Below are 18,835 nucleotides of genomic sequence, written 5' to 3' on the forward strand. Positions count from 1 at the left end.
GACGAAACTTATGTACTACAACCTCGAAGACATCTTGCTACTTGGAGCATTGTTGAAAACAGTTCGCGAGTAAGTTAGTCAAGTATCTTGTATGAGCCCCAAGGAACAGATCACGTTCAAGGACAAATACACCAGCACAATTTCGAGCCAAGTTGAGGCTATTGCGTTTATAACTCTTCAAATATTTTTTCAAGCGGGTACAAAATGTTCATGAGCAGCTTACTGTTTACTGCGTGTAATTTTTTACTTTCAGGTTTTTTTATGGTACAATTCTTTAAACAAACAAATGTCTTTCCTTCTACAACGTTAGCAGAACGGTCTCCCTTTGGAATTAAATTTGAAACGAAGAATCTCATCGCATTGGATTTAAGACTCAAAAACTGCCGATATTCCCCTGTTTTAGCTGGGGCGTATTCGATTTGGTGACGCGTTTAGACCAATCGTGCGCGAGCATAACTCTGAGTATTCAAGTAGTGGTGAAAGTGTTCCTTTAATAGAGCAATAACTGATAAAAGGGTTCTGAGTAGTACAATAGGCGATAAAAGTATTCCACAAGTGGTGTCATAACTTATAAAATTGGGCAATTATCAGTGCAATGACTGATCAAAATATTTCACGAGTAGTGCTGTAACTAATAAAAAGTTTTCCAAAAGGAGTACAATAAAAGTATGCAAATTCCGGTGCAATAACAGATGAAAGTGTTCCCTAAGAAGTACATTTAGTAAAAAACAGTATTCCATTAGCACTAAAATAGCTGATAAAACAGATCCGTTAGTTGGTAATAGGCTCTTCGCTGCTGTCGTTTTCAAGCACAGTTTTGATTGAGCTTTTGTCCCCGTCACTGTTATCCTTTTTACTCCTAAAAACAGTTTATCAACAAAAGGAATTACTGAGATTACAGAGGTTAAAAAACCACAGAGGGTAAAAAATGTCATAACTTGTTAGGTAGGTTTTCCGTTTCTCAACTTTGTTGTAATGGTGGGGGATAAAGTTCTGAATTATGCAGCCTTATCCAATTAGGAACAATAAAAAAAAAAACTACAGATAAAGCCCTATTGAACTCAAATAAGGATTTTGTGAGGTGGGGCGTGCGCTGCACGTGGGGTCGGGAGGTGGGAAGCCGGGGGGAGGGCGCTACCTGTGACAGTTTTACAAAAATTGGCGACGTCTGAATCCAATTTGAGCATATTTATCAATAATTTTTCAACGGCTAGGTTAACCTTAAAATGCGATAAGTAATGCACTTTTATATAACTAACTTTTAATGGTGGAGATAGTTAATGGTTTAGTCATGTCCTCGAAGGAATTACGTAAATACATGGTTGGGGACCTCTTTGATTCATTTCAGACATACAAACGTTTAGGCTTCCTTATAAAGATATCGATTTCTTTGAAAACTATCCTCACCTGTTCTGTAGCTGGCGCATGTACATGGCTGCGGCGATTATCGCTCCCAATATCACAACAGCTATACCACAGAAGACGTAAACTGCTTTATTTGTACTAGGCGACTTATTCTGTGTAGCGGCTTTTTCCTGAGAATTAACCTTATAGACTGGTACTGAAGAAAGAAAAATAAAAAGGTAGTGACTTCAAGAAATTAATCCCTTTCCCAAAATGGTTTTGGATAATTCAAACATTCTGGGAGTATTCTTGACGAAATAGCGATTGCTAGAATGGACTAGAAAATGGCCAACCTTATGGGATATAATTTCTTTTTAAAAAACCTGTCGGGCAATTTAGAAATATCATTGTTAGAATAATTGAGCAATTTTCAGCTGAGTGTTGATGGTAATCCGGGATTTTGGCTTTGCATTAATTCGCTCTGTGATTGGTCCAGAAAACCCGCGCCACTGTCTCAACCAATCAGATGCAAAACTAAACCTATCTCGATTTGCTTCCCTCGCGTTTTTTCGCGCTTTACCTCATTTTGTCGTTTTACCCCGAGTTCTCATTGGCTCATAAACTCATTTTCCTTTTTCTGATTGGCCGCTGTGATGACGACACTCATGAAGTAATGAATAAAGAGTCTGGTTAAACTAATCTAACTACCTTCATTTTACATTTACCATGTAAACAACTGAAATGCGCTTGTTTTTCTTGCAAGCACGTTTCTTGAGTTGACAAAATGTTTTATATGTTCCCCAATCCGATCTACAAACTTTACGCGATGAAAATGTTATTTGAACCAAAAATAGAATTCAAATGTTGCGTCTTATATCTGTTCCAACTATCAAAGGATTCAAGGGTAAAAGAAGGTAAAGCCTGTATGCCAACTGTAATAGTTTCCGTTGTGAGTTTGTGTTGTAACTTAGGATATGTGATTTTATCTTAAGAAATAAAGATTATTAAAAAAAAAAAAAAAAAAAAAAAAAAAAACCAGCCAAGTGGCCCCATCAGGCCGACGCTTATCTTCTTTCAAAAAGAAATACCTTCACAAGTTCCATTTTTCACCACAGTTAGTTCTTTTTCCTCTTCGCAAGCTGTTTTCTTCAGCAGACATTCGTTGTCATACGTCACATTATCCGTGGCACAAACTTGTTTCACAACTTTGGGACATTCCTGAATACACTCGCATCTCTGTTCGTTTCCCTTATGCTTCACACAGCGAGAAAACGGAGCAGAACACTTTTTGTTGCAGCCTGAATCTAAAACATAGAGAAGGGTGACAACGTAATAGAAACTCTTTGACTCAAACCATCTGAGAACCCCTAAAGCTTGTAAAAATGTAAATCCTTGACACAAGCAAAGTCAAATCCTCGCCATCTTTGAAAACCGAAACGGTTTATTTGATAGATGAAGTTTTATTCTCGGACTGGCCACAGTTGCAACTTCGAGGAGATAAGTGCTTCAGAAGTATGTTTAAAACAACGGCACAGATTACGTTTAAGATTACAAATAATGTGCGTAAAATTCAATACGAAAAAAGAGGATACATCCGAACTCAGTAACTCAACAAGTTGATATATATTAACTTGTTAGAATAACCAAAAGATTCCAAAACTTCTTACAATTCGAACTTAAAGCATAGCAAATTGGTGTGAACGAATACTCATAAACAAAAACTAAAAAAGCTAAACTACAACTCCGTAAAAGAACAAAAGATAGGAGAGAAAAATGTCCACGTCAATTTTCAATGTCAATTTCAAGGTTAAAGTTCTTTGACGTGATTGGCTTATTTGTAAAATCACGCGCGCGCGTTTGAGTATAAAAAGAAACAAAGGTGGGAGGGGAAGAAAAAAAATTTTAGTTTGAAATCCAAAAACAAAAGAAATTTTCTACAGCCTGATCTGTCAATAAAAATTATTGACAGTTCCAATTCCAGACAGTTAGTAACAAATCTTACTTTCATTCGGGTATAAGTGTGACTCTTTGCAGCCGTAAAGCTCCACACGCATACATCGCTGACCAACAAAAGAGGTAGGAGAGAAACGAACCAAACGGGCTTTGAGGCGAGGTTTCAGCCAGTGATGGACGATAGAGGACTGGTTTGTATTTCCCTTGAATTCCTTTTAGATTTGAAAAACGACTTAAATTGGTCACTATTGCACATTGGTGATCTTAAGTTTAAATAAATATTGGGTTTTTCTCCGTCTTACATTTTTCAGTGCTATCGAGGATTTTAATTGATTAGTCAATCATCTACTGGTAGTCAATTAAGTCACTAGAAAGGAATCTAAATTTCAAGCAAAGCCTTGGATTACTCAGGGATTAAAAACATCCATTGGTAATGAAAATAGGTTGTATAGACACTACTTGAAAACACGTACATGTTACAGCCATGCCAAATTTAAGTGCTATCGAAACAAATTAAATCATCTACTTAAACTAAGTAAAATCAATTATTATAAGGAATATTTTGTTATCAACAAAGCAAAAACAAAAGAAATTTGGAAAGGAATAAAGCAAATTATGTCTAAAGCCCAAAGGTTCCACCTCACCTAGCAAGTTAATTATTAATGAACATGAGATTACAAATGACAAAGCCTGACATTGCTGAGCAATTGAACAAATTTCTCTCTAATATTGGAAGAAACTTAGCCTCAGCTGTACTTAAACCAAATCTACCATCTAGCTTCTTGAGTCCTTAGCAAACCTCCCAAGTGCATCCATAACTCAATAGTGTACGCTGTGGTGTTTACCGTTTGTTTTATAACATAACATTGATACATTGTAGCTAAAGAGTTCCCTTTTATTTAACAAATCTTACGCGACCAGAAAAAACAAGCGCGCGCGGAAAAATAGTCTTTACATTTGCTCACGTCAGCAGCGTACACCCATGGGCTAATGGGGGACGCTAAATTGACCAATCAGAGCGCGTGCTTTACTTTGGTTATGTTATAAAGAAACATATTACTTCAATTGTATTATTCACTTGTTTACCCCTTCCTCACCTACGGTTTATCAATTTGGGGCAATATTTATAGTTCTACTCTCAGACCTTAATAATTCTTCAAAAGAGAGCAATGCGTATGCGTACTATTACTTTTTCGGCACCAGATGATCACTCTGAGCCTCTCTTTAAGGTATTAGAGATTCTTAAGTTACCTTACTTATTTAAGTTACTTACTTACTTACTTACTATTTAAGTTACTTACTTACTTACTTAAGTTACCTTACTTATAGTTATCTTACTTGTTGCCCTTCACGATGCACTCCTTATGTATCACTATCACCATAACCTTCTTCCATCTCCCTTTGAAAATGTTTTTCAAACAGTAGCATCCATACATTCATACAATACAGGCTCGCTTCTAAATCAACCTATTACATTAATACCATCAAAACAAACTATGGTAAATTAAACTTTCGCTTTGCAGCTGTGAAAGTTTGGAATCACCTTGATGAAAACATTAAACACCTACCCCTTAAAACGTTTAAAAAGAAAGTCAAGTTTAACATCTTACAGACTTACTGTTCATGAGTCAACTAGTACATATTTATTCATTTATTCTCTTATTTATTTATATATTCTTTTTTTTCCCTTTTATTGAACTATTAACTGCTTTGCTGAAGCTTTAGTGCCACCCTACCTTTTATACTTAAACATTACTTAGTTTTACTCTGCTCGATTAGCTCTTTAGTTATTCTGAGTTAATGTTACCTCTCCTGTATTACTAGATTACGTTGTGAATTAAGTTTACCTTTTATTTTTGGTAATAAAGCTGTTGTTGTTGTTGTTGTTGTTGTTGTTGTTGTTTCTAAGTATCGTTTAATACGCCAACACTTTCCATTTTTCCCCAAGTGGGAAAACTGAACAAATCCATACAAAAATCGCAACATCAGAGCCTTATTAAATAGAAGTTCTGGTACAGACTTAACAATAAGCCACCGTATAACTAAAGATCAACCCTAAGACTCTAGTTAACAGGTTTCCCTTCAATCCAAGCATAGGCAGATGTTGTGGGGTACTTTTAGAAGTTATTTAGTCTTTCTTTCGAAAGAATTTATTCACATGAAAACATGTTTGTAGTTCGACTTAACCATAACAAACCACATGGCAATAGCTATATTTGAATGTGATGTGAGCGGTTGACTATTACTCGGTCAAACATAAAATTTTCTATGAGTCACCTTGCTTCTTCCTTTGTCACCCTCGATTAATATCCAGTCAGTACCATTCAAGCTGTAACGAGCAAGATATCCGCTGACCCAAAACTTTTCTGTGACGGCGCCTTGGGTAGAAAACCCTGACAGGGTATGGACTGTTAGCAAATCCACTTGTAGATATTGTATTCCCATGTCAAGAGTTGGAGCACTACACCAAGAGCTGAAAGCACGACAGCAACAATTACAATTACTTCCCATGATATTTGACTCGCTGCAAAATGATTTTGATGCCCGATAGCCAAGCCTGGTGCTAACCAATATCAATATTTATGGTTCATTGCGATCTTACCTTTGCTAGCCTGAATCTTCTCTCGAACCGAGATACTCGAACCCTCGAGGAAAATATCAATTTTCCCTATCCCTATGTCATTACTTTATCCTTTACCTTTCTTGAGGAGAGCTGATCAGGGAAACCCTTCCCTGTTTAGCGACGTGGTGCTTATCGAGTTCTGAGGATGCAGAGATCTGCCTATCTCTTATTTGTCCATTTCCCAATCCCAGTGGTGACATACAAGCTAATGAAGAATGAATGAGGTCGACCTCAGTTGTTGCGCATTGTTAGGGGACCTCATGGAAGGAGAACAGAATTGTTCAAACGGGGGCCCTGAGCTATACCCTGAGCTATACATGGAGTCTTTTGAGTGAAAATGTTTAATTTTATATGTCAGAAAGTTGCGGGGGAGGGGATGGGGAGAGGGTGCGGGGGAGGGGGTGCGGGGGGACGGTAGGAGAAGTAAATTTACAATAGGTAGCTTAGCTAACTGTTTTATTAGATCTATGACGAAAGATACCAGACTGCGAGTGGAATGGGAAAAAGCATAGTGAGACAATTAAGAAAGAGAAGTATAATAAACACAAGCAGTCATAATACAACAAGCTGTAAAGGCTATCTAACTCTTGCCGTTTGCTATGGTGACCGGAACAGGGAGTTCAATAATCTTTTAACTATAACAGCCCTCAAATAATGACTAGGTTTCTCTTCTTCTCTTCCCTCTTGGAGTAAACATTGAATCTTAATTCAAGTTATGGATATAATTCATATTATTCGTTGTAAACCTGCGTCAATTTGTCAACCCTTCGTCAACCCTTAAATATCTCAAGAAGTAAAAACTCAGGTTGTTCCGTTCGTGTTTGCTTTAGACCGTGGTCTCCAATCTAAACATTTGAATATGCCGCGCCAAACAGTTTGGTTGCATACCTGTACAGGATCCTTCTTCCATAATCTTTATTCTAGTGTTATTTTCGCAAGCTGCTTTCTTCAACAGACATTCGTTGCCATACGTCACTCCATCCGAGCCACAAACTTGTTTCATTACTCTAGGACATTCCTGGATACATTCGCATTTCTCTTCACTTCTGTTGTTCTTCACACAGCGAGAGAAAGGGACATTACACCTTTCCTTGCATTCTTCAAATACTGGAAGCATTGAAGAGGGTTAAAAATCTACGATCGAGCCTGTCCTTATGGAGGCAATTATTATTCGGACACCTTCAATTTTTAATGTAATGAAATAAGTTGTCAATCATCATCAGTAGCGGTTACCAAGGCAACTGAAGGTTTAAATGTCTCATCATCCGAAACCCCTCGACATACCCCTAGAGATCGGGTATTCAGAAGCTCCGAGGTTCTAATGCGCGTGCGTGAAATCATAAGATCTGTCGTACGTCTTTATTTACGACACCAACTAGTTGTATCTATTATTTACCTGGACATCCTTTCCGGCAGTCATCCTCAGACCAAAAGTTGTTCAGGTTTCCCTTGCATCCTCCATAACTAAACGGTTCACATTGTTTAGTTTCCCTGTTATAAAACCATCTGAGAAATGAAGCTTTACAATTACCAGGCTGTTTGGGCAGATTACAGCGAATGGGTTCTGCAAAAAATTGACGTGCTAAGTTGTTATGATCAATTAAATTCTACCAAATTAGGCATCGACACACACTATGAGAAGTGGGAGGAAAAAACTTAAGAGTCTGTGACATGCTTTTAACTTCACAGTATTAACAACTGTTACCTTCCTGCTCCTTTTGCTCCTGTGAAACCGGTGTCAACATGGATATGTCTTCGGTGCGGCATCCATACAGCTCGACACTCATACACAGCCGACCAACATAAGAGGTAGGATAGAGAAGAACAATTGAAGCATACATGTGAGGCTTCACCCAGTGACGGACGATAGAGGATGGGTCCGTGTTTCCCTTTAACTCCTGAAAAAAAAAACGTAGTGTAGGTGCTGTTGAAAACTGATGATTTAACGTGTAAATGAAGAGCTTTTATCCCATCTTAATTTCTCCACAGCAAAGAAAATATCTTAAAGATTCTACCATTAAGGAAATATGACAGTTTTATCTATTTTTATGGAAAGACGAGAGAAAGTTGCATGTGTTTCGCAGCGAAGAATTTATAAAACGATAATATGACTATAACACCTCCATTTTTTAATGTGCTCTACAAACTTACAAATTGACAGTGGTTTAGCGTGGTCCGTACTTTCATCGACGACGATAATCGTTATCACAGTGGTCAGTTGTGGTACTGAAAAAATTGAGACCTCACCATTAAATTGAAGAATATCGTTGTTGATAAGAAAACGGACCACACTAGACCACTGTCAATTTGTTTTTTACCACGATATATGGGCCAATCATTGGCCCATTAAAGTGTGCCATCATCGGCCCAATATAGTCGGCCATCATCGGCCCAGTGTACTCAGCCATCATTATCCTAGTATAGCCGTTATTGACAAAGTATAATGCACCATCATTGGCCCAATATAGTGTGCCATCATTGGCCCAGTATAGTCGGCCATCATTGGCACAGTGTACTCGGCCACCATTATCCCAGTATAGTCAGCCGTTATTGAAAAGTTTTGAATAGTTTGAGGGCCGCAAAGTTAGGCAGATCGGAAAAACAGTGACTTTTCAATTCTGACAGGTATGCACCATCATTAGCCCAATATAGTGTACCATCATTGGCCTAGTGTAGTCGGCCATCATTGGCCCAGTGAACTCGGCCATCGTTATCCCAGTTTATAGTTCACCATTAAATTTTCTCCGGTTCTTATTGGTTTAAATCGATCACGTGACAGGATAGTGTTCATCCGTAGAGAGACACTATCGCGTATCAGCCCATAGTGCCCGCCCGCGGAAAATACCCGGATGGATAGTACCCGTCCGCGGAAAATACTTGGATTGATGGTACTCATCCGTGAAAAGTTTTGAATAGTTTGAGGGCCGCGAAGTTAGGCAGATCCGAAAAACAGTGACTTTTCAATTCTGACAGGTATAACGTATTATTTAGCCAATGTACGGTTGCGAATTATTGACATTTGTGACAAGCTGTAGGCGCGGAAGAAAATTTAGTGGTGAACTATAAAAACAATAGAGTGTTTATGTCGGGGAACTATCGGATGATAGTTGCCCCTTAGAAATTTGATGTTCTTAAAACTAATATGAAATATAAATATAGAGGCAAGACCGATACAACGTAGATAAGTGAATTTTAAGACGGAGCACTATATTTCGGCTGGCCAAACCAGCCGTCTTCAGGTGCAGTGGGAATTAACAGAGAATTGGGGTGATGCTTCATAGATAGCTGCATGATGTAACAGCGGAAATATGTAAAACTAATTTGATTGACAATGAGATAACAATAAAATAGAAATAGTGAGCAAAAATGGAAATGAAGTAAGGTAAATTGGATAAATAACTAGAAACTAATACATTTCTTCGCGAGCGTTAAGGCCATCTGGACAAATAGTGTTGTCTCTTGAAATTAAAAAAGCTTTCCTGGCCTTGCGTATCGAGTCTCTCTTGGAAAACACTTTTTCGATGGCGATTAGCTCCATGTCGTGAGCAGAGTGGTTAGGAGAGGAAATGAAGTGTTCTGCCGCTGTAGTAGGTTTAGATTTAGAGTTAGGTTTATCAATGGTACGGCGGTGTTCATTAAAACGGTCTTTTAAACGTCGTTTAGTTTCTCCTATGTGTTGTAAGTTACAGCGGTTACACTGAATTAAATAGATAAGGTTTTTAGTGTCACAGGTCAAGTGAGTTTTAATGGAACGTGTTTCGCCGGTAGAAAAAAAGGTATAGTTAGTAAGACCGTCAGAGATGTAGGGGCAGGTAACGCAGTTTCTACCACAACGGAAAGAGCCGGGGGGGAGTTGAGGATGGGAAGTGGTAGAATTAGAGGGGAGTTTGGCTGTTACTAATGTGTCACGAAGGTTGGGGGAGCGTCTGAAGGCGACAACTGGCAGCTGAGGAAAAGCTTTTTTGCAGCGGTTAGTAGACTGCAGTAGATGGCAGTGTTTTTTGATGATGTTGGAGATGTGAGGAAGCGACGGATTAAAAGTAGTCATAAATGGAATACGGTTAGGTTTATTACGTCTTTAGTTTGTAAGGTGAGTGTGCGGGAGATGTCAGCGGCGCGTTGTATTTGTTTGGTGACGAATTTATTGCTGTAACCTCGTTTGAGAAGGTATGAAATTTCCAAGGGGCAACTATCAGCCGATAGTTCCTCGACAGAAACACTCTATTGTTTAAATAGTCAGCCGTTATTGCCAAAGTATGATGCGCCATCACTAGCCCAATATCGTGTGCCATCATTTGCCCAGTATAATCGGCCATCATTGGCTCTGTTTAGTCAGCCATCATTAGCCCTGTGTAGTCACCCATTATTGGCCCGGTAAAGTCGGCCATTATTGGCCAGTATAGTCAGTCATCATTGGCCCAATAAAGTGTGTCATCCTTAACCCAGTATACTTGGCCATTATTGGCCAAGTATGGTGTGCATTGTTGGCCCAGTATAATCGGCAACATCGGCCCAATATAGTCTGACATCATTGGGTCAATATAGGGTGCCATTATTGGCCCAGAACAGTCGGCCATCATCGGCTTATTATAGGGTGCCATCATTGGCCCAGTATAGTGTGCCATCATTGGCCCAGTGTAATCGGCCATCAGTGGCTCAGTATAGTCGGCCATCATTGGCCCCGCATACTTAGCCATCATTAGCCCAGTATAATTTAATAACCACGGGTTTCAATGCCTACGTTCTTTTGAGTTTAAATAGAAGCAGATATCAATGATTGACCTCAAGTAATTAAACATTTCTCAGGAGAGCTACCTTGATTTGTCCATTTTCATCTCTAATGGAGTAGAGAGGTTCATTTCTATATCTGTAATAGATGATATAACTGCTGACCCAACTTCTCTCTGTAACTGCTCCTTGGGTAGAAATCGCGGATATGGAAAAACTTGGATTGTAATCAAAATACAAGAGCAGAAATTCTGCTTTCTTGCCGTTTCCCAAAGCACACCAGGAGCTAACGATCAAGAAATAACAATTGAAAGGTTAATTGCATAAAGGGCTTTCTGGTCCACGGAGCCGTCAAACGTCTTGGCATATGCGAACTTTGTAATGCCTACGAAGTGTGCTTTTAGACTGTCAGAACCAGGTGTCTCCCTAGAGTTACGAACAGCCGGGAAAGGCATTAAATTACGATACAAATCTTTTGTGTAAGCTCAAACAAAATGGTTGAAATTTTTTTGTAGGAGACTGGCGCGCGACTGGTCAAAGTTGATCCTCTTGCACATGAACACTGTGTTACCTTGCTCCGTAAAAACTTATGCTTGACGCCATATTTGGGTCGACATATTTGGGTCGGCATATTTGGGTTTGCATATGATGATTGGTTAATTACTCCACCAAATGGAGAACCTGGATCATAGCCGAAACACTACCTAAAAGCTGGCCAATGACAGAGACCTCATCAAAAAACCTTTGATGGTGTTACTAATTAAGGGGTAAGTAAAAAACCACTAGCAAGTGATGCTAACCTACTTTCTTATCTTTAATTCTACATTCAGATTTTAAAACGTTTCGTAGAAGTCGATTTGGGTGTTAACAGGAGAGCAGGTTGATCAAAAGTCAAATAAGTTATTACGAAACGAGCTATCTGTCACTACCTTTTAGGTGTTTTGAATGATCTGAGCGAAGCTTTGTCAGTGAGCCATGCATGTGTGGCAGTGTGGTTCTTGTCCAGTTGAGATGTTGCAAACAAAATTGGAAACATCTTCTTATGAAGATAGATTTGTAACGACAATGGACAAGCTAAAAGCAAATATATGAATACGAACTCAGTTGTTATACAATGTTGGGCGACAAAAAGCGTAATAGTTAAGAAGTACTGACTAATAAGGAAAGATGTAGGTGAAATTGTTTGGCTGGCAGTCTTGTTCAGCTCAGTGCGAGCGTCGTGACCTCAGGCCACATATTTTTCCATCTGGCCCTACCTAACTCAGGCGATATGGATTCAGTTTTCAGATGATCATCTTTTTTTCTCTGTTTTCCCTTCTCTTCGGATTTTACCCATCAACCAGCGATTACCAGCTTGTTCCTACTATCGAAATACCCGCATTTCCAAAGAGCCATTCATAATATATGGGTTATACAATTCACTATTGGAATCATTTGAAAAAAAAAGCTTGGATTGTAACAACAAAAAAGTGTTTTTGGCAATTTTTTTTGCAGTCTTACGACTTTCCGGCCGTGCTTGCACAATCACGACCCTCACACAGGGACCTTTACCATGCATGCCATTTTACACTAAAAGTGAACATTGTACCATACTATACAATGTATATATGAAGTTCATATATTTTGAACTGCGGTATTAGATCCGTGTGATGCATGATCCTCGCAGTAGAGAGGGCTATTTATGTAATAGCGAAAATCAGACCTGAAAAAAATCAGGCCTGTACGGGATTCGAACCACTGACCTCTGCGATACTAGTGCAGCGCTCTACCATACTAGTCATGTGATAAAGTAATGATGATTTGGAACTGCAAGTCATATCTGTGCTATACAGACACCTATAACAGCGCAGGTAAATGCATCAGGCAGTGCTCTTTGACCCACTTTGCTGTTAGGTGGAATATGTATAAAATACGGTTATACGAACCTTCCTTGACACATCCAGTTCCATTTGACAAGATAACTGGATCACAGAAATGAAGATAGAGGCGGGCTGCGTAGGTCTTTATCCTTGAGCAACCTATAACTAGTTTGTGTGATTTATTCCTTTTACGTGCTATTCCTGTAATAAATATAAAAAAAGTCAAAAAAGGGCAACTGAATGCTGCACAATGCAGAAGCTCAGTAGAATGCCACTCGTTTTCTGTTCTCGGTGGCGATTTTAGTGGTTCTGCGCCTGCTATGAATTTAGGAGATCAAATATTAGAGCGAAGTGTACTACCACAAAGGATAAAGCTACAAAAAGATTGGCATAGCTGGGTCTCATTTGGTACCCATGGCTATGTCATTTGTTTCTTTGAAAAAGTTGTCCCCGAATGAAAAATAATTGAGTGTGAGCACTAGTTCACTAGTAAGCCAAGTAGTGTTTCAGATTTAGGGTCCTTAACAATACGTTGATCAAAAAAATTTTTGAGGGCCAGAAGACCTTCGCCATTAGAAATGTCAGTAGAAAGACATGTAATGTTCATAGCGAAAAGAAGTTTGTTTTGGCCAAGGAAATGTAAGTTGCGAAAAATTTGAAGAGCGTGTTGGCTGTCTTTGATATATGATGGTAAAGTTTTGACGATGGGAGCCATAATTTTGTCTAAATAGCTGGAAATAAGTTTGGTACGACAACTGCAAGCCAAGACAATGTGCCGACCAGCGTTTCTAGGTTTGTGAATTTTGTCGAACACCAATTTTTCAGCCAATACTATGCCCCAAACCTGAACTTTGCGGTCCCTACATCGACAACTGTATCGGCGCTACCTCCTATACCAGAAAGGAGCTAACTCGATTCATAACCGCATTCAATTCCTTTCACCCGGCTCTTAAATATACCTGGGAACTTTCCGACAATTCCTTATCCTTTTTAGACATCAAAGTTTCAATTGAAGGCAACGCTTTATGCACCAGTGTGTATTACAAACCTACAGACTCACATAGTTACTTATTGTATTCATCTTCGCATCCATCTCATGTCAAGAATTCCATTCCCTTTTCTCAGTTTCTATGACTTCGTCGTTTATGTAGTGATGACTCTGATTTTTCCGCAAATCAGAGTCCATGTGCCAGTCTTTTGAAAAACGCGGTTACCCTGTTTCTGTCGTTGAAGCGGGTCACCACCGCGTCCAACTTATCGATCGACAGTCAGCACTACAAACTCCATAGAAGGAAAATTCCGACCGCATTCCATTCACTATCATATTTCACCCTCACAACCACTCAATTAAATCCATTATTCCGAAAAACTTTAAATCACTTCAAAACGATCCAGAGACTCGGTACTATCTTTCCGCAACCTCCACTCATTTCATTCAAACGCTCATTCCAAACTAATGACAAACCCTGCTGAGAAAATATCGAGACCCAAACGATCCATTAAGATCACTAATCACTTCACGTATACCTCCGCCAACGTCATCTGTTGCATAACTTGCACTTTTTGCAAAAAGTCAAACATCGGCGAACCAAGAAGACGATTAGGTGAACTATTCCGAGAACACCTTCGCGACGTAGAAACGAATAACAGGGACGCATCAAAACCAGTCGCTAGACACTTTAATCTACTTAATCATTCTATGTAGCATATGGCAATCTGCGGTCTTTCCTTACGTTTAGGTAGCTCGGAAAGCTGCAAAACTCTTGAACAAAAGTTAATCTTTCAAATCGGCACTCCTCACGCCATAGGTATCAACGAACGCTTTACATTCTACTAATTTATTCGTGTTTTTCTCGTCAACATGTTCCCACCAAAAGCGTAGCTCCACTTTCTGCATAAAAACCCACACACAACCCACAATTCCCCCCCCCCCCATTCGCTCCGATGAAGGGCTAACGCTCGAAACGTCAGCTTGTTAACTCTTTGCGCCAATTTAAAATTTCAACTTAGTTGATGTTACCAAATTATCTTGTTACCCCCCCAACGTAGCACTACAGTTTCTTTAGAAACTTACCCCTTTATTCAAAGTGTCTGTTATTTCGTAGTGTGTGGTTTTGTTGGGGAGTGTCTGAGCGAGTTGCGAAGCCGCAAAGGTAGTTAATAGAAACAAACCAACAAACAAATAAACATCAGCCACACAGGCTAAACAAATCAACCAGTTTGGATAAAATCGCAAAAACATTTCCCACAAGGTCTACAGAGGAGCGTATTTTGATAAAGGACGGAGCGAAAAGAAGGAAAAATCAGCCAGATCAATTTTGCCTACGGCCTGACGACAGATGCCATTTTTAATTATGTTGATAACTCCACGTATTCAGGCAAAAATGTCGGCCTTTGTACCTCTTACCAGACTTTGAACAGGAAACAATAGCATAACTTTGGGGAAAGAAGCAAACCTAGTAGGGGAAGCGGGAGATAACGCGTCGGAATCACGAAAGCCAGGGTTGACGATATAGATTTTGCGATCAAAAACAAAGAGAACGGTTTGCATTTTTTTAAACTCGGGTGTTCTTACGGAAGCTGGAGGAAAAATGCTGACGCGAGAAGATGGAATTAAAAGGATATGATTGGCTATTAAAATCAGATGACACGGACAAGGTAATTGTGTGACACCAAACTCTGAAAGGCCTTCAAATTATGTATGCGAAAAATATTTTGAAGAATAACTTGTTTAATTAACACAATGCTAGTTAATTTGTTATTTAACACTTACCAAGAATTTGATAAGTTTCCACATCTTTACTCAAAAATTCTGAAGTCTTTAGGCTTTTTGTATGACCGCACGTTAGAACCCCAAGCCAATATCCCTGGGTAGCGTCACAAAGATCCAATCCCCGCAAGTCTACAGAATAGAGATCTACTTCTCCGGTAAAGATCTTTGGCAAGGGCTTTTCGCACTTGAACGTAATAGTGGGTTTGATGCCAGGTAGTAAAGCTGCTTTCGGGTCCCCGAGCTTTCTGCAAGAGAAAGTGAAAACAAATGCACTGAACTTCGCACTTATTTGGGCCTAGTTTGTTGGATATGAATGATGGAAAGCTTGTCAACCAGATAGTTATCATCAAAATAATATTACCCTCCTCATTCGGTAAGTTTTAAAATTGCCAAAGATTAACAAGAGAATTATGAAATCAGCGCGACTTCCGATTCTTGTCATAATGTGACAAGAAGGCTCAGCCAACAAAAACTGATCCTGAATTGCATTGTCCAGTGATCTAGAGGTTTAGATAATAATAATAATAATAGCAAATATGCGTTTTTGACCAAGCTTGAGGTCAAGATGGCTTGATATTGGCCGATTTCCTTTTTACTTCGACTGCGTCTCAGTCCATAAAAACGCGAAAAAAAAAAATTAAAAAGCTAGCAATATTCTCTCAACCGGCCTGTCCTGAGTGGGCGGTATCCTTTTCGTGTTCGGTCGTTTTGCAGAATGGCCTGCTCCCAGTTGGCTTGTTAGCTCAATTGGTAGAGCGCTGCACTAGTATCGCAGAGGTCAGTGGTTCGAATCCCGTACAGGCCTGAATTTTTTTTTTTTTTTTTTTTTTTTTTTTTACCAGGTCTGATTTTCACTATTGCTCAAATAGTGCTTTACTGCGAAGGATCGTGCATATATACATCACTAGCTTTGTTGCAATTTTTCTTAAAAAGATGTTGTGTTGCCTGCTGGGCAATATTATTCTGTGGCGTTAGATGGTTACTATCATTCTAAGTTTTTCCGTGACTTTCTGAAAACTTTCCAGTAAAGTCAAGAGGTGAGGTATAAAAAGCCTCGAACCTTTTCTGGAGTTCTTTCAGCCACTTTAACCTTTTTACAAAGAATGAAAAGAATTACAAGTCCTCCGAAAAAAAAGGTTCTGCAATTAACAAATGGTAAACACCACAGCGTACACTATTGAGTTATGGATGCACGCGGGAGGTTGCTAAGCTCGAAAGAAGCGTAAGAGTCGCTCGAGGCGATAGCCGAGAGCGACTCTAGCTTCTTGAGTGCTTAGCAAACCTCCCAAGTGCATCCATAACTCAATAGTGTACGCTGCGGTGTTTACCATTTGTTTTATAACATAACATTGATACATTGTAGCTAAAGAGTTCCCTTTTATTTAACAAATCTTACGCGACCAGAAAAAACAAGCGCGCGCGGAAAAATAGTCTTTGTATTTGCTCACGTGAGCAGCGTACACCCATGGGCAAATGGGGGACGCTAAATTGACCAATCAGAGCGCGCGCTTTACTTTGGTTATGTTATAAAAATGGTTATCTAACATATTCTAAATTAGCAAAGCACTGAAAAGATGATGATAGAATATAGCGGATACTTTCGTCAAGTTCAAGAACTAAGAGAAAAACACACCTTGCGTCCATAAACCTCAACGTGACATCCGAAGCGATAATATTCGTGAAAGTCAAAAAAGTGATCGACAGAAGAAGGCGACTGATCCTTGGCTCGCTCATCTCACTTTGACAGAAATAGTGAGGAAAAAAATTTCATGTGTTTTTCATGTGTTTTTCGTGTCTTCGATGGGTCTATGATTGCTGCTTAAGTGACGCGACAAAATATAATTATGTGATTGAATACTAATCAATACGCGCGCAACTAATTGATTATCTGCTTTAGAGAGACTCATTTAGCACTTTAATAATAATAATAAAAATGTCAATCGAAATGAAACAAAAGTAAATAATATGTTAGTCTACGTCTTTATTTTTGGATCTAAGATCCAAGAGCCATTCTGTTTCATTTTGCAAAATTTGAATTCGTTCGGTAGAGTAATTGCGTTTCTTTTCCTAGCAACGATACAGAATTCTTATACATGGTCTGCGAGCAATAATTCAACAGTCCTTGTAAGCTTGAATGTATTGTTTACTCATTTCAGGTCATGTGCTTTTATACTAGAGAACTGTTTCTTTCAAATTTCCTCTTGTTCACGTGCAAATGTACGCATAATTTACAAAAGTTGGGAAACAGCTAAGAGTTGGATTCTTTCATGCATAAATTGAGTGTTTTTCGTTCCGAGACAACTATTTGCATAGACTCAGTTTTATGCGCATGAGTTGGCCGTACACGCCTGGTAGTGGTGGCTCCCAACCGTCCCCTCCCCCCCTCCCACTCTCTCTCAAAGAAAGCCATTATTTGAGTTCATTCTGACTTTATCTGTAGTTCCTTACTTTGAAAACTTCATGCCCTTAAACTCCTGATTCATTCTTCGTTGCTCGTATATCCCCCTCCCTCCAGCCAATGTTGACAGCGATGGCTTTATTCAAAGAGGCCTGAAAACTCACTGTGGGAGAGAGGTTGGGAGAGGGACGTCAAGAAGGACCACATGTGAAGATTTGTTAATTGCGCGTACTTTTCTGAGGTTTCTCAAGACTATCGGCCAAGGTTACAGCGTCCAGCAAACCATTGGCAACCATTGAAGCGACTCGACCCTTAAAGCAATATTGCTTTTGAAAAACGACGATGCAAAGAAACAACTTATTTGAAATCAACAGGATTATTATCCTTCTTCAACTCGAGAGAGGAAAACGAACAGATGCCTGTACCAAAAAGTCTTTTTTACAATGCTTGCGCAATTCCAATATATCTCTAAATGGACTTAAATGGACTTCAGTAATAAAAACCAAGATAACTAAACAAACTATCTTAGCTAACTGTCTAAACTACATTGGATTCAGTGTTGGAAAAAAGGACTTCCAATTGAACACTGAAATTCTTCTTCGAAAAATGGGTAGAAGAGGATTTTATTAAGTAAAAGCTTGGATAATGCATTATTATCTACAAGAAAATTTACTCTTTATTTAATTACTTTTTAATGAAAAACGCCATGCATGTAACTGGATAATACCTGACTTCATAGCATAGAAAATTTAAAGGCAAAACAGCGTCAATAAAGAGAAAAACAGCTTGATAAATAGTTTCTGTCAGCAATGTATGTGAAGCGCAGGGCTTGTTTTTGTAGAGTTAAAAGTTTGTTTAACTGAGTCTGACTGGCCTGTCCCCAGAGAGAGAGAGTTTATAAACTATATATGCTGTGGCGGCTCTGAGACTATGGAACTCGATCCCACTTGAACTAAGATCCAGTAGTTCGATAGACATTTTTAAACGACATTTAAAAGCATATCTTTTTAAACAAGCTTTTTTAACTCTTTTAATTTTAGATGATTTTTTAACTTATTGATGTAAAGCACCATGGACAAATAGTGGGTTGTGCGCTATATATATTTTATTATTATTATTACTATTATTATTATATAAACTTCACAGTAGACCACGCA

At 38.9% G+C, this 18,835-nt stretch overlaps 1 protein-coding gene across 1 annotated transcript; it reads right to left on the bottom strand.

Moving 5' to 3' along the window:
- Positions 1 to 471: 471 nt before the first annotated feature.
- LOC148736105 (uncharacterized) lies at positions 472 to 17,099 on the bottom strand. Its single transcript, XM_088753618.1, has 14 exons — positions 16,914 to 17,099; positions 15,281 to 15,525; positions 12,574 to 12,708; positions 11,578 to 11,722; positions 10,736 to 10,934; positions 7,626 to 7,818; positions 7,317 to 7,484; positions 6,809 to 7,027; positions 5,996 to 6,125; positions 5,575 to 5,770; positions 3,347 to 3,509; positions 2,433 to 2,648; positions 1,408 to 1,561; positions 472 to 859 (listed from the first exon to the last, which is right to left on the bottom strand). The coding sequence occupies exons 1-14, from the start codon at positions 17,012 to 17,014 to the stop codon at positions 772 to 774; spliced, it is 2,352 nt and encodes a 783-aa protein (XP_088609744.1). The 5' UTR covers positions 17,015 to 17,099; the 3' UTR covers positions 472 to 771.
- Between the last annotated feature and the right edge of the window lie 1,736 nt (positions 17,100 to 18,835).

This window comes from Stylophora pistillata, chromosome 3, assembly GCF_964205215.1.
Source record: "Stylophora pistillata chromosome 3, jaStyPist1.2, whole genome shotgun sequence".
In the NCBI taxonomy this organism is placed as follows: domain Eukaryota; kingdom Metazoa; phylum Cnidaria; class Anthozoa; order Scleractinia; family Pocilloporidae; genus Stylophora; species Stylophora pistillata.

Coding starts and splice junctions, on each gene's coding strand:
- LOC148736105 (XM_088753618.1), bottom strand. CDS start 17,014: ATGAGCGAGCCAAGGATCAGTCGCCTTCTTCTGTCGATCACTTTTTTG. Junction 7,819..10,735: donor ATGAAAATGGACAAATCAAG/GTAGCTCTCCTG, acceptor TTTTTTTTTCAG/GAGTTAAAGGGAAACACGGA. Junction 2,649..3,346: donor ACACTTATACCCGAATGAAA/GTAAGATTTGTT, acceptor TCTATGTTTTAG/ATTCAGGCTGCAACAAAAAG.